Raw genomic sequence first — 16471 nt, forward strand, 5'->3', positions numbered from 1 at the left:
TCTTTGTTTACTTTATTCCTTGATATATCTCAAGGATCTAGAATAGGGCTTGGCACTTATTAGATAATCAATAAGTAATGAATGAATACATGGAAAGACAGTGAGGCTAACCAAAAGATTTGGAACTCTCTATTCATGCCAACTAGCCATAGAAATATCAAATACCCAATCAGGAAACTGCAATCCATAATTATACTACCAATTGCTTGGGTGGCAGATTCTAATCACTACTACTCTTAATGTGATGATGTTTAACAAAAGAGTAATCCACTGAGAACATTAAATCCGGTTTTAATGTTTAAGTCAAAGTAACTAAGAAGTAAAATTATAGACAAATTTATAAATCTACAACTTTATGTAGGAAAACTTCCTTGTCATAAAATAGAGAAAATTTAAACATCTCTCAAAATATCTGAGAACATCTGTTTTTAATAATGTAGTAACCTGGTGCTTGGCAGTTAAAGATTTCTGGAGCAAAGATGCATTTTCCTGTTTCTTCAGCAATTAAGGCATAGTCCACCTGGCTGAGTCCGCTTACAGCCGGCAAAAACAAGTTCCAGAGGCCCTCAGCTTTGGCCATTTCCTGTCAAGATAATGAATATACCAGAGTGATCATAATTTGCTATGACCTAAAACAGTTTTTTTTTAAAGGTATCGATACTTACGTTTTTTGAAAATTTAAAAACATTTATGAACCTATTTATTTCACTGTATCCTATTGTGCAAAAACGAGTAGCTATTAATTCACATGTATCAACACTTTCTTAACTGATAAAGAAATGACTTTTCCTTCAAGATTCCTTGGATTTGGCTGAAAAACTAAATTTGTTTGAACTTCTTTGTACTTCTTATTGAGCAGAGCTGTTAAAAAAGCTCCCACACTTGAGTATAATTATGCTGAATAATTTTTTGCATTGTGATTTGCAAACATGACATTTGGATTAAGCCCATGTAGGACAAATGCACTGCCTTGACTTTAGTCTCAGTTAAGTGACAGATGGTGGTGAGTAGTGTTCATTGTATTTTTTTCCTCTGAACAGCTTTAAGAGGTTATGTTCATCACTATATATAAAACACTATGCAACCTAATTTGTATATTACAGATTCTATTTTTAATTTAAAAAAGTTACTATTAATATAATTATCCTCTACATATATAACAGCACCAACAACAAACTAAGGTCTTAAAAAACACCTGCATATAAATTTTCCAATGTTAAAGGTTTTCTTAATTTTCTTACCTTGAGTTTATCAACTATTGGAGGCTTTTTCCACTTGTCTACTGAATTTTCATTTTGAACATAGAACTCAGTTACCTCCTTAAAGTAATAAAAAGAAGAAAGCTCATTAGCTGAAGTTAGTACAAAGTAAATAATGCCATAAACTGTTAATACCCAAACAAAACATATTTAGGCAAAGGAGCATTTTTCAGCTACTATCAAATCAATCCTATTGCTTTCTAAAAGCAGACATGGATGTATAAAATATTCTGGAGGCCTGCTGCTCATAAAATTATGCTCCCTCAATATTAGATAATCGAGTCCCAAAATCTACACCAAGGTTTGAATGTTTCATTTTCAGCAATATGACACACTAGATGGTCACACAAACCCCTCCCAGTGTAGTACAACTAAAAATATCAGGTGAAATATATAAAATAATTTAAGAAATACATTTAGTAATGCATAGCTGTGCTGGGAGGAAATTAAGAAAAATCCTCAGAGGCCAGGAATAAAAAATGCCCGACTCTTCAGGTGTGGGCAAGCACTGGGGCCGAGTTTGTCTGAGGGACGCAGTCTGACCCATGTTAGCCTGGGCCTTAGTTTTTAATGGGCCACATGGGCAGCAGTCAGGAGACAAAGACAAATGCCCCAAACAGGACAAGGGGGGAAGATCAGAGATCAACTGTCCCTTTACAAAAGCCAGGGCACCTACTGGGCAAAAACTAAGTGGGGGAAAAAACAAAAACAAAAACTCACCCCTCAGAGGCCGACCATGGGGAATAAACCGTATATACCATAGGAAGGAACAGAAACAATCAAATAGACAAACAGACAAACAAACAGACCTTCCTAGCCTGAAGCCTGCCTTCACCAAAGCCAAAATTTGAGCCAAAACATTGTTCCTGGTGACAGTGCCTAAAAGGAGCGGGCAGAGTCAACAGCAAATCCTCTCTGGAGGAAAGAGCATTAAACAAAGTCTTAAATAATCCTAGCAGATAAAATTAAATTCCATTTCAAAGGACATGAGTTCTACATGAAAAATTACTGAATACTCAAGGAAGCAGGCCACCATTCACAAAAATTAGCAGAAACAATTGTTCAACAAAACAGAAACACACTCCCCAAAGACTATAGATGGAATAATGATCTGATACAAAATATAAATATTTGTGTCTAAGAAATTTCAAAAATAAAGGAAGGAATTAAAAATATGACCAAGGATTACCAAACTGGACAAATTTGAAAAAGAATTAAGTGCAACTTGAGGAGAAGAAAAATCAGTAATTAAAAACTCAATGTCAGTGGCTCTCAAACTGTGGTGGGTTTCAGAATCACTAGGGGAACTTGGTAAAAATACCAGGGCCCAGGCCCTCTCTTACTTCAATGAGCCTGGGGCTGCTGTATTCTTTACTAGCTCTCCAGGCAATTGTGACACAATCCACATTTTGAAAACTACTGCTCTACAGTTGGTTGAATAAGCAGTATGGTTGGTATGGTTGGTAAGATTAGATTCAGCTGGAAAAAAAAAATCAAAAGAAGGATCTGAAGAAATTCCTCCTTTCTTGAATGAAGCACAGATTTCAGTACAAGGAAAATATGAGTGGTTAAGGGATATGATGAACACAGAGAGAAGTTCTCAATAAGCCTAACTGGAGCCATAGATGAAAAGAACGAGGAGAGATGGAATGTTGGAAAAAATATATATCTAAGAAGTTTTCAGAATAAAAGACACCAATTCTCAAATTCAGAAAGCACAATGAAGCCACAGCACAAACTGCAGAACATCAAAGAGAAAGAAAAGCTCTTAAAGGAGGAAGGTTAAGGATAATTAAACAAGATTGAGAGCTGACTTCTCAGAGCAACAAATGAGGACAGGTATCAGTGGGATAATATCTCTAATTGCTGAGAGAAAATAACTGTTAATCTAGAATACTATATCTAATAAAATGATCTTTCAAGATTTAGGGCAACATAAAGGCATTAGAAAGACAGAAACAGAGAGACATAGGGGTACAGACATAGAGATAGATATACAGAGAAGAGATGAATATAAATCATTACCTCTCTCCCCCCGGGAAAGAAGGAAAAGAGAAAGATATAAGCTTATTAGAATATTCTAAGGGGAGTTGAAGAAACATCTACGCTGCAGGAAGGAATAAACAGTAAATAAAGTGAAACAGTAAATAAAGTAAATACAGTGGATAATAGTCACACAAAACAGTAACAATAATGTCTAATTTGTGCAACTAAAAGAATCAAGACAAACTAAAATCTTGGACTGTAATGACATTCTCCAATATTTTGCTAGCATAGCATCTCTACCTATTTTCTTCCCCTACACTTGGGCTAGTAGAATTACCTTACTGGATTAAAAGCCATGAACATTGTGAAAACTCCATATTACAAATTATTTTCTAAAACTGTTCCACTGATTTGATCTTATACGTAATGTACTAAATGCTCCCTTTATTGAAGCATGGTTAATCGAGAGCAGTGATTTTCAACTGCTATGCTGCAAGAATTTTTAAAACATGCAGTACTTGACTGTTTAGCCAGGGCCACTGACCTCTTCTCCCTTAGAACATCAAATTTAAAAAAATGACAATAGTCAACAATAGTCATCCAGTGTGAATGAATAAAAAGTATACCTGTTTTGTTTTTTTTTTGGTCAGAATGGCAAAAAATATATTTTATGGTGTGCTGCAGCATTTTAATAGTTTATGTGTGCCATGAGATGACAAAGATTGAAAATTGCTGGTTTAGAGTAGGGCTATACTTAGTAAAAACTTCAAGACGACACAGGGTGTTTCTTTCAAAAGTACCAGGATGAATAGCACTTGCTATTTCTGTCAGGAAGTCACTGAAATTTCCTGTTTAGGGTTGTTTATTGTTTCCATGCCACATATTGCCACAGAAATAGTCAATGCTGTTTGCTGTTGTGCTTGATAAGAAATATTATGCAATACATTTACAAATTCCTCATCTCTGACTACCTATGGATACTGCAGTTCTTAGAAATTATGCCAGTGTTTATATAATTTTTTGAAAATGTGTATTATTTAATACTTCCTGTTATAAAATCTATGTTTAGAGATCTGCAAAATTTATTTGTGGTACAGTAAGAGTCAGAATTAAAATAAAATATCTCATTACAAAGAGCTTTCTTTAGTTCTTAAAGTATAAATAAAAGTTTACTGGTGAAAGAAGAAAGCAGAAAATATGTTTGATGCCTGATAAATTTTCCCAAAATATCACCTTTAGCATCTAACTTACTCATTCATTGATTGAGATACTGTGATGGAGTCTGTTGTTTTGGAATCTTAAATCTGAGCCTACAAATAATTGGCAATATAATGTTTTTCACTTTAAACTTGAGTCCCTTAGAAAGAAACAACAGTTCTTTCCTAGTATGTTATTAGGAATAAGCCTAGTAGGCTTAGTAAGAATAAATGACTAACATTATCATGTTAAAAGTGTGTTCTCAAAAAATCAAGATAGCAGAGGACTGAATGGAAGTCACACTGACCTTTTCCCAGGACCAATCTGGAATTACAATTAAATTGTGCAGAAATCACCTGGAATAAACTGAACAATAGCGAGAGAAGAGCCTTATAACCTCGGGCAGACAGAAGAATCAGCCTTAGCACAACCTAACTGGTAAGGAGTGTGAGAGAGACTAGAGAAGGTGGGCAGGTTGCCCATGGGTGGCAGCACCAGAAAGATATTGAGACAGCTAGTTGGATCCCCCTGAGAAGAGCGGGGTCTAAATAATAAGCTGGGATCTCCAGCCTACAGCACCAGCGCCCAAAAAGTACACAGATAACAGCCAGCTGCGAAAAGCAGCATGGTTGCTCTCTGCCAGACACAGGCGGCTGGAGATGCAAAGAGCCTTTTATAGGGCCAAGACATACATTTTCATTTGCAGCCATTTACCCTGGGCTCTGGCAAAGGTGATGGCAGAGTGGGCTATGGACATGAGAGGAGGGACTGGGGAAGAAGGCTTTGGTAGAGAACGGAGAGAGTAGCCAGCAGGATCCTGGTGCTTACTCCTTCCCCATACAGCAGCAGCCATCTGGCTCAGGCAGACCACTCCCCTGAGTGGCAGCAGCGTGAGAGGACCCAATAACCCTGCCCTCAGGAGGGATTCGGCCCTGCCTTGTGGTGTCTAAGCCAGCCTGCTGAGTGCAGAGTGACTAGATTAACAGCTGAAGGAGACAGCCACAGGCAGTCGATTCCTGGGATTCTAGAAAAGACTGCCTAAGGTCAGACAGGGTCAACATGTGACATCATCAGGGGCAGATCCAGAAAGAAAAAGCAGCAGTCTCCTACCAGAGAATTTTGCACCACAAAGTCAGGAAATCAAGATAGATCAATTTAAGAAGCAGAAGCAAAAAAGGAAAGTGTCACAAATAATGGGAAGACAAAGAAACACCCCCCCAGTTGAAGGGAAAGGAGGAATCCCCAGAAAGAGAAAGAGAACTAAATGAAATAGAGGCAAGTAAACTATCAGATATTGAGTTCAAAACAACGGTTCTAAGGAAGCTCAATGAGCTCAGTGAGCTCAGAGAGAATTACAAAAAACTACAGGGAAACAAGGAGAAACTTACTGCAAACTGTATCAGCATGAAAAAGGACATAGAAACGATCAATAAGAGACAAGAGGAAATGAAGAATACAATTTCTGAACTGACCAACACAGTAGAAAGAATCAAAAGTAGGCTAGATGAAGCAGAGGAATGAATCAGTGAGCTGGAGGATAAGGTAGAAAATAGCTCCCAGTAAGAGCAAGAAAATGAAAAAAGACTCAAAAAGAATGAAGAGGCGTTGAGGGAAATGCAGGACAACCTGAAACGTGATAATATCAGTATAATAGGGATACCAGACAGAGATGAAGAGAAGGGACAGAGAATTTTTTCGAAAAAGTAATGATGGAAGACTTCCCTAATTGGAGGAGAGAAAAAGTCACCCAAGTCCAGGAAGCACATAGGGTCCCATTCAAGAGGAACCCAGTGAGGCCCACTCCAAGGGGCAAATAGCAAAGACAAACAGAGAACCCTAAAAGAAACAAGGGAGAGAGAGGTAGTAGCATATAAGGGGGCCCTGGTAGGGAGCAGCTGACTTCTCAACAGAAACACTGCAAACCAGAAAGGAATGGCAAGTAATGAAAAGTAATGAAAAGTAATGAAAAGCAAAGGCCTGTGACCAAGATTGCTGTATCCAGCAAGGCTCTCAATTAAAATGGAAGGCGAAATAAGGAGTTTCCCAGACAAAAGAAGGATAAAAGAATATACCTTCACCAAACCAGCATTGCAAAATATGCTAAAGGGACTGCTTGAAGAAGATGAAGAAGAAGAGTCTATGAATACCCAGTTCCTTTCTCAGTCACCAATACTTGATATTACCAAGATTTTTAATACGTATTACTCTGATTGTGACAATGATGTGTTATTTTGTTACTTTATTATTTGTTGAAACTCAACCTGTTTTTGTGTATTTCTTGCCTTTATTATTTTTAAAAAGCTTTAAATGACTTTTGGTATTCTTTATCCATTTTTTGATTAAACGTTTATAGATTCCCCCCACCAAAAAAACCCTATTAACCCTTTTTTAGATGTGTTGCAAATACTCTCCTATTCTATCACTTGTCTTTTAACTTTTAAGATAGTCATATTGTCTATATTTTACTTTATAGCTTCTGGGTTTGAATATTTTACTTCAGGGTAAGAAAAATATTATTTTGTATTTTCTCCTAAAACTCCTTACATTTTACATATTGATTTTTAACTCACCTGCATATTTGTTGTATTATGTGTGAAATAGGGCTCTATATTTGTTTTATTTCAAGTAACAGTGGTTCATGCACCTTATTTGTTGAATAAGCCTTATTTTCCCCATTGATTTGAAATATCAATTTAATCATATATTACAATGTTGAACAGATATGTACATTTTTCTAGAATGCTCATTTTATTTCATTGATCTACTTGATTATTTCTGTGCTGGTGTCATGTTTTAATTGCTGAGACTTTATAATGGATTAAAATTTTTTAATATTTTATAATGGATCTTGACATTTAAAAAAATAAATCAATCTGCATAGGAAGAAAGAAAGAAAGAAAGAAAGAAAGAAAGAAAGAAAGAAAGAAAGAAAGAAAGAAAGAAAGAAAGAAAGAAAGAAAGAAGGAAGGAATAAACTCCTACCTTTTGCAACAACATGGATGGAACTGTAGAATATTATGCTAACTGAAAGAAGCCAGTTGGTGAAAGACAAATACCATGTTATCTCACCTATTCAACAAAATAAACTAATGGACAAAATAAACCACAGGCATGGAAACATGGAGCAGTCTGAAAGTGACCAGAGGGGATGGGGAAGGAGGACAATGGTGGAAAGAAGGAGAAGGGACTAGACAAAGAACATGTATTGAATGACCCATGGTCATGGACAACAGAGTGGAAATTGACTGTGGGAACAGGCAGCAGGGTGGGATGGGTGGAGGAGACCAAAGGGGGAAAAAATTACGACAACTGTAATAGAATGAACATGATTTCAAAATAAGAATAAATAAATAAATAAATGAATAAAGGAAAAGTTTTCATTAGGAAAAGAAGTGTGCTCTCAGTAACATGTCATATTGCTAGTTCCTGTTTTATATGCTATTTTCAGGACTCCTTATCCTTATCCATTTTAAATAAGAATTGTTTTTAACATTTTCATAGGTAATGAAATTATGTTCTACCTTTATGATATCCAAGGAGTTTCCAAAGGTCATTAGAATAGTTTATTTTTTCTTGTTATAGAAAACTGGGAAAATCTGTAAAAGAACTAAGGAAAAGTGACTATAGTCTTACTAGCTAAAGTTACGTACTATTAAAATGTTTGTGTATTATGTGATACAACCTTGTTTTCTAAACATAACTTAGTTTTTGTAAACTTTTATTTGATAGAATTTTATAGGTGTTCCCTCTTCCATTTTGAAAAAGCAAATTTGTTTTCTCCTATATCATTTCAAAAATGTGTGTTCACAGACAGGATTTTTATTGTTCAGAATCATTCTACAGGATAAACCATTTCTACAGATGTTGGTAAAGCTTTTTAAAAGAAGAGCGCACATTATTAGATGTGCATATATTCCAGATTTGAAAGTTCTACAACACAGAATGATTGTGGCTTTCCTTGCCACACAAAATATTGACAATATTCTCTGTAAAGCTATAGTCTTTTTTTTTTTAACCTATAAACCTTTTTTTACTACAAATACTTTATAAATATTTTAACAGCTGCATGATATTAAGTTAAGCAGATGTATCACAACCCAGCTTGTGATACTTCTGTTCTGTGCTCCCTTGACTGCCTGTTCACATTTATGAAGGAAAGAGCAAGGCTCCTTGGCTTCTGGTTGCAAGCACTAGCATGTCAACAAGCAGCTTCATTTTAGAGTGAGCAGGTAGGAATGTGACAAGCTGAAAGGCCAGCGCGAGTCTACACCAAACCCCCATCAGAATAAAAAAAGCCCAAAAATGGAAGGTTCTATTCTAGAGCACTAACTCTTACGGTGAAAACCCTGGCTTCTTTGAAACAGATTGTTTGCCTGTATAGAGTACTCTTGCAGCTTCCGGTCTAGGGTGGACACCACTGGTACCCTAGAGTATTAGTGACCAGCCCAAGCAGCCCACCTACAGGTTAATTCTTCAATCAAAACAAAAAAAAGAAAAAAAAAAGGAAAAAAAGTTACCAGCTGTGCTATAGCCTTCTCTTAATTCAAAATTCTTTTGAGATGTGGTTTCCTGTGTTGTGGTTTATTCTTTGGTATGATACATCCTGCTTTCCAAATCCAATTTCCATTCTCTTTATTTTTTCAGGTTCAAAACATTTTATTCATAGTTTACATACCATGTTAGAAAACAATAATCCATAATCCTGAACCCATCTTGAATAACATTTTCTTGTAATACATTTCTCAAAGCAATAAGAAATATTATAATATTTCAGGATCATATTTTAATATTAACTATCACTAAAAGAATCTTATTTTTTAATAAATTACCTTTCTAGCTATTTGGAGTCTAGACACTGAGAGTTTAGTATATTTAAATATAATTTACCAATAATAAAATAATATTTTGGTGATACGAAGAGCCAGAAAACAAACTATATTGCAACTGACAAATTAGTCTATTCTTTAATTCATAAAGAAATGAGCTTTCCAAACACAACCAGAAACAAAACTGGTGAACAATGTTTGCAGCTAAATTGCATCAAGAAAATGTGAGAAGTTATTTCCAAAGGCATTGTTATATAAACAAGCCATGAGATCCAGTTAGAAATCTATATGCAGAGAAAAATCTTCAATCCTGAATTATTAGCAAAAATTCAAAAGAAACAAAAATAATTATCTAGAGACACTGAATATAAGTAACCAGTAATAGAAATGGTAATGCATATCTTCAAAGACAAGAGTAGAAAGAAATGTTATTAACTATTAAGAGAAACTAATCTCAAAAAAGACCCATAGAAATAAAAAAAATTTTTAAACATATATTTCCTATTTCATTAAAGTTAAACAAATGTTCAATTTGGGAGGAGAAAATCAAAATAAGAAGGCTTAAGATTAAAATAAAGATGGTGGACTTGAATGTTGCTAGAAAGTAGATTTTTTAAAATTTTCTCACCACACAAAAAAGACATGGTTCCTAAATGATGGGATGGATAGAGGTCGTTGCTAATACTATGGTGATGGTCACTTTGCAATTTATAAATGTATCAAATCAACAGGTGGTACACATTTAAACTTTCACAAAGTTATGTGTCTATTACATCTCAAAAAAGCAGGGAAAAAGATAAAGATCATGGCTGGCCTCCAAAATGCCAGCCCTCGAGAATATATTTTTTAAAAAACTTTAATTAATGAGTTTTTTGCCTTACAAATAATTTTTTAAAACTTTGATCACACCAGAAGAAACACTGGCCCCCACATGTCAGTGCAACTTCCTAACACAGTTGCCTACAATCAAATATTTGGTTTAGAAATACAAAATGTGATGGGTTTTCTGATAACACAAAAGTGCCCCAAATCCTGTTTTATAGGACTTTAAAGTTCCTCTTTATTTAATTTTTAAAACATATTATTATATTATATTTTATTATTTTTTTAAAGATTTTATTTATTTATTTTTAGAGAGAGGGGAAGGAAAGGAGAAGGACAGGGAGAGAAACATCAATGTGTGAGATACATTGATTGGTTGCCTCTTGCACGTCCCCAGCTGGGGACCTGGCCCACAACCCAGGCATGTGCCCTGACTGGGAACTGAACAGTCAACCTTTCAGTTTGCAGGCTGGCATTCAATCTACTGAGCCATACCAGCCAGGGCTAAAATATTAATATTATATTTTAATGAGTAGCATGAATTCACACTTAAGATGGTTGAAGTATACGTTTGAAACTCCCAAGGTCCCACATCTGGAAAGTGACACAAAAGGAATTCAGATCCAAATAATCTGGTCCCAGAGTGTTCATTCCTAACCATGTTACTACCCTGCCTTCCCCAAAGAAGTCTTGCTCAGGGTCACTCAGTATTACTAACTGGCAGAATTTATACTGCAACCCAGAGACAACTGTCTCTAAATGTCATGTTCTTTCAGGGGCCCTGCTACCTTTTCCTATGCAGTAGTATCATTACTGCGTTTTGTGACAAGTTCACAGAATGGCTTTCTCCGTTCTCTTTTCAAAACCTTAGTCCTCTGATGTGTCACCCTCCTGTTTTTATGCTTTAACCAATTTATTCCATTTGTGGGAGGAGAGGTAAATCCTGCCATCTTGAACCAAACATGTTGCATTTTCTTGTTAATACCCAGAAGTTCAGAATTTTAAAACTCAAAATTGTATACATGTTAGAAAGTAGAGCAGAAAGTTTCCAAAGTGATAACTTAAGCACTGAACACATATAAGAGATGAGTATTTTAGAAGGAATTTCCTCATATTTAAGAGGTATTTTCTTAAAAAAAAAAACTATACCTCCACATAACAAGTGCTGGCAAGGATGTGGAGAGAGGGGAACCCTTTTGCACTGTTGGTGGGGATGCAGACTGGTGCAGCCACTGAGGAAAGCAGTAAGGAGATACCTCAAAAAATTAAAAATGGATCTGCCTTTTGACCCAGTGATCCTACTTCTGGGAATATATCCGAAGGAACCCTAAACACTAATTTGAAAGTGTTGGGAAATGCCCGGCCTGGTTTCAGCAGCTGTAACCCTGCCAACAGGTTGGAGGGCCCCAAGGCTGGAAATAATCAGGAGGCCTTGGAGAAACAGGCTCCTGAGACAACTTGACCTGTTCCCCTGGGCAGGGGCATAGTCCCTGCCCCTCTTGCTTTGTCTTGGGATGGTCCTTGTCAATGATGGGTAAGACCCCCTCAGGGGAGGGGCAACCTAAGACAGGTATTGGCCTGTAAAGGCAGCAGATAAGAAATTGGGGAACACGGAGAAGGGGAGGGAGGAGGGAGTGGAGGCAGGGAAAAGGAAGGAAAGGGGAAAGTCAAGGAACATATAGCAAGGACTCATGGACGAAACCAAAGGGGAAGAGCTGAGGGAGGGAAGGAGGGAGGGGGCAAGGGAAAGTGGTGGGGGGTAGACAGAGATAAATGTATTTGAAAAAAATAAATAAAAAAAAAAATAAAGAAATTGGGGGACCCGGAGAAGGGGCAAAAAGGCCCCCACACCTCTCGGCTTGGCCTGGACACGGCCGGAGTCCTCATTGCAGCCGAGAAGCAGTCTCCTTATCTCTTGCTGGTTCCCTCCTCCCACCTGGCTCAGGCTTGAAACAGTGCAGGAAAAACAGCCCTAAATCAGATCTGGTGGTTGCCAGGGTAATCAGACCTAAAAGTAAGTTCTTTAGAGTGTGCTCTGTTCCTCCATCATATCTCTGGTCAGCTCTTGCTGCAAAGGACCTTCACATTATTTACACCCCTTACCCTTTATCATTAAGGTGCTTGCCCTTGTCTTCATTCTCTTCTGTTTAGACTGGTCTCCTCTCGGATCCATGTAAATCAGTGAATTCCTGTCACTTGTTTTCTTAAAGGTATCTATTCTCTGTGAACCTTAACATGCTAATGTAATGAGTATATGTATGCATTCCTGTTACCTAGCCCGCTGGTAAGTTTTTCCATAAAAGCCTTGGAACGAAGGGTGATGGGGCCTTCCTCTTTAGGGGGATGTGCCAGGGCCTTCTCCAAGAGGAGGGAAGTGCCCCGTCTGCTCTCCTGGCAAACAGAGAAGTGTTTGGGACGTTTTTCGTTTATTCCCCCTCATCTGTGACAACCCCGGGGCGGGCTCTGCGGGTTTCAGAGCCCTGCTTCCCCCTCGGCTGTCCCCAGCCAGATTCCCTCAGGTGTCAGGGAGCGCTACGCTCTCTGCTGCGCTCCTCCGCGGTGGCCCTCCCCTATAGCCGCGGTGCAGTGCAACATGAAAGAACATAAACAACCCTATGTTCATTGCAGTGTTATTTAAAATCACCAAGATATGGAAGCAACCCAAGTGTCCATCAATAGATAAGTGGATAAAACAACTATGGGACATTTACACAATAGAATACAACTTGGCTGTAAAAAAGAAAAATATTTTACTCTTTGCAAAAGTATGGATGGACCTGGAGAACATTATGCTAAGTGAAATAAGCCAGTCAGAGAAAGACAAATAACATATTATTTCACTCATATGTGGAATTTAAGGAACAAAATAAACTAACAAGGAAAATGGGAACAGACATAGAGAGCAGGATGACAGCTAGTGGTGGGGGGTGAGGGGTGGAGGGATTGAGCAAAAATGAAAAAGGACTCATGGACGTGGACAGCAGTCTGGTGATGGCTGGAGGGAGAGGGGACAAGGGGACTCAATGGTAATGGAAAAAAATACAGCAAAAAAAAAAAAAATATATATATATATAAACTATAGAAAAAGCTATACCCTGTTCTGTAAGCAAAGCTAATCTCATCCCAGATCTTTATTAAAAATATAATTATTCATATAATTCAAGCAATAACATTAACCACCCTATAAACACATATTGGTTGAACATTTTTGTTGAAAGAATTTGTCTTTTTCAGTTTCCTTTTTGATTTTGCCAGTCTAGCTCTAGATCTCAGAATCATAAAAGATTAAAATGGGAATTTACTGTATTCTGAGTCATACCTATTCACATTGTAAATGAAGAACTTCGGGCTCTAAGAGATACTGTTATGTGCCCAAAACCACCTAAATCGTAGCAGAAATGCACTAGAATCAAAGTCTTACAATCTATACAAGTGTTCTACCCACACACATACCCCATCCCACCTTACATATTTTCATAACAGCTTTTCTCTTTTCATAAATAGCCTTTATCATCTCTTATTTAATGTCTTTCTTTCTTGATAAGGTATAAGCCCCATAGGAGTCTAAGCCCCAAAGGAGTATAAGCCCTGTCTGTCTTGTTCTTTCTTTTACTTTCAACGGCTTTCCAGATGCCTGACCTATTATTTGATTCCCGATAATTATTTGTTAACTGAACAAATGAATGCATCATGTTGTTTCTTCACCTTCAGTAAACTGGCTGAGACTTAATACCTTAAAGCAATAGCATGTGAGGAAAGTGGTGGTAGTATTTGTGAACCACTTGAAATGATATTCAGAACTGGGTATGCCTACCTTGTTTCCTCTACAGTTCTCTTAATTCTCAAAAGGGTCAAAACAAACAAATAAACAAACAAAAAACACCCTTAAAGTCACCGCCTTGGGCAAAGGCCCCCAAAGTAGTTTTACTCTAATAAGGATCTCAACTTTACAAAAAAAGTTAATTCCTTTTGACTTTTTAACTCCACAGATATATCTGTATCATTCCCTTGGGATTTTTCAGGATCAGGGTCTGTAGCAGCTGAGTGCTAAGGTTAGGAGGGACACCTAGTTAAGGAGTGACTGCGAAGACATGATACCATGGTACTCTGAGAAGCAGAGATAACAGAAGTAATTCAGTAGTCCTTGTGCACAAATACATTCTGTTCACATAATATTTACCTTTTCAGCTGGAAGGATGTGGTGTTTCATGAAATGCTTCACCCTAGTAAGAACTTCCTGGCCCTTCCGACTCTGTAAAAACAGCCCTTGGGTATTCTCAATCTGTGGCTGTGTAGTTTTGAAAGACCTTTGTAAAAAAAAGTTATGAAGATAGCCAAACTTATTATCTTTCTGAATATAATGTGACGCCTTCCCCAACTCCCCAAAAATGGCACTCAGAAGGAGTTGCCATATTGTGCATGTCTTTCATATTATGGGGTGAATGTAGAATCACTTTATTTTGAACATAAACTTTAACACTTAAACATTATTTGGGGAAAACATAAGCCTGGCATGACCTTAATCAATGATAGTTCTGAATTTTTATTGAAGTCACCTGTTAGAATCTAAAAACGTTAAGAAATTGAACATAAATTTAATAGTTACTCTTAGTGTATGCCTCACAAATATATCATTATAAACACCACCTCTAAAAATCATTATGACTAGCAACACAGTTGGCCACTATGTTGCGGAGATTACAAATATTTGTTTATAAAGTGAACTTAAAAATGGATCTGCCTTTTGACCCAGTGATCCTACTTCTGGGAATATATCCGAAGGAACCCAAAACACTAATTTGAAAGTGTTGGGAAATGCCCGGCCTGGCACTTCCCAACACAGTTTTAGAAACAAAACTGTGCTAACATTATGCTCTTAGTGCTTCTGTCTTGGGCAGAATTTCCAGGGACAGTGTCATCCACAAATTCAGTAAGCACCATATATCACACCACTTAGACAGGAGTGTGGCTGGCAAAGTGTATTATATGCCTCAAAAGTGTTCTTACTGATGGAGACATGGATTTGAACGACGCTTACAAAACATATGAATAACATTTGATGGCATGTGATGGTGGGAGAGAACAATATTTCTAAGTTTATTAAATTACCTTATGTAATTTATATTTTTAAATAGGTCTAAGTAACAAATATTAGAAGGAAACATTTGAGAGTTTTAGCTATATCCTTAAAAGTTTATATACTCAAGTTGTCAAAAATACTTTTAATTACAAATATGAATATCCTCTTTATATTTGAAGTCAGTTTATTTTCAGGTAGATAAGACATTTACCAAGCAATCTGTTTTGACTGGCAGCAGCAATCCTGGCATAAGAAGTAAAAGCGATCCCCATCCCCCTAAAGTTTACAAGCTTCACATACCCAATAGAGGCTCTAATTTGAGTTAGCCAAGGAATTTGTTTTGCTTACCTTTTGGAAAGTTGCAATCCAGTTTCTGCCAGAGGTTGCACAACATTGGCAAACTGAAAGCTATCCTCAGATGCATTATTCCCCAGAAGATACCTACTATATATTCCCTATAAGTAAATTAACACAGAATGAGGAAAATTTATTGAAAACTGTTCGTCAACTATCCAGTCTTTGTGGTTTCCCAGCCCTGTGAGTTACTAATAACTCATGTCAAGCTTTTATTTGAAGTGAAAATCCACTTTAAATTCAAAGCCTAGCCCTGACTGAATGGCTTTGTTGGTTGCAGCGTCAGCGTGGACTTCAAAAGGTTGTGGGTTTGATTCCAGGTCAGGGCACATGCTGAGGTTGGTAGTTCCATCCCTGGTTGGGCCATGTAACGAAGGCAATGGATCAATGTTTCTCTCTCATACTGATGCTCCTCTCTCTCTCTCAAATCAATAAAACCATATCCTCAGGTGAGGATTGAAAAAAAAATTCAAAGCCTATTTGATATCTGATTTGTAGAAACTGAGATATAGAAACATAGCATAAACTGTGTTTTGAGAAACACATTCAATCAGTTCGATTACTAATATGATTAATATGATTGGAAAAATGCAGGACAAACTATTTCCTAGAAGACATTTTTGTTGTTTGTGCATGATATGAATTCTGAGGATAGAGGAAAGTCTACGGCCATACCACCCTGTGTGCGCCCAATCTCATCTGATAGAGGAAAAAACCCGTAATTTTCCTTATACCTCTTTTCCTATTCTTTTTTGTTTCTAAAATTTCTGATTTACCTTTTCTTCCTCCAAGCCCTAGCCCCTTGCTACTGATGAACTATTTCAATTTCTTAAATAAACCTCCAATATTCAAAGTACACAGAAATTGAACTACAAGAATAAAGAATGCATTTGTTTAGATTGAGCTGTAATTTAAAAAAACTGAGTTTATGTTCAATCAATCACATA

The 16471-nt window shown here is 36.9% G+C and overlaps 1 protein-coding gene across 1 annotated transcript in view; it reads right to left on the bottom strand.

Annotated features, from left to right (window-relative positions):
• The window catches only part of ACAD11 (acyl-CoA dehydrogenase family member 11), a 76320-nt gene that overhangs the window by 35825 nt on the left and 24024 nt on the right, over nt 1-16471 (bottom strand). Inside the window, exons 8-11 of the mRNA XM_054595261.1 lie at nt 15519-15625; nt 14271-14397; nt 1242-1319; nt 445-583 (exon numbers count right to left, since the gene is read on the bottom strand). Of these exons, the coding sequence (XP_054451236.1) occupies nt 445-583; nt 1242-1319; nt 14271-14397; nt 15519-15625 (451 nt within the window). The remainder of the gene's footprint in view (nt 1-444; nt 584-1241; nt 1320-14270; nt 14398-15518; nt 15626-16471) is intronic.

Source organism: Pteronotus mesoamericanus, unplaced genomic scaffold, assembly GCF_021234165.1.
Source record: "Pteronotus mesoamericanus isolate MK-2021 breed Mesoamerican mustached bat unplaced genomic scaffold, CSHL_Meso_final scaffold_54, whole genome shotgun sequence".
Lineage (NCBI taxonomy): Eukaryota > Metazoa > Chordata > Mammalia > Chiroptera > Mormoopidae > Pteronotus > Pteronotus mesoamericanus.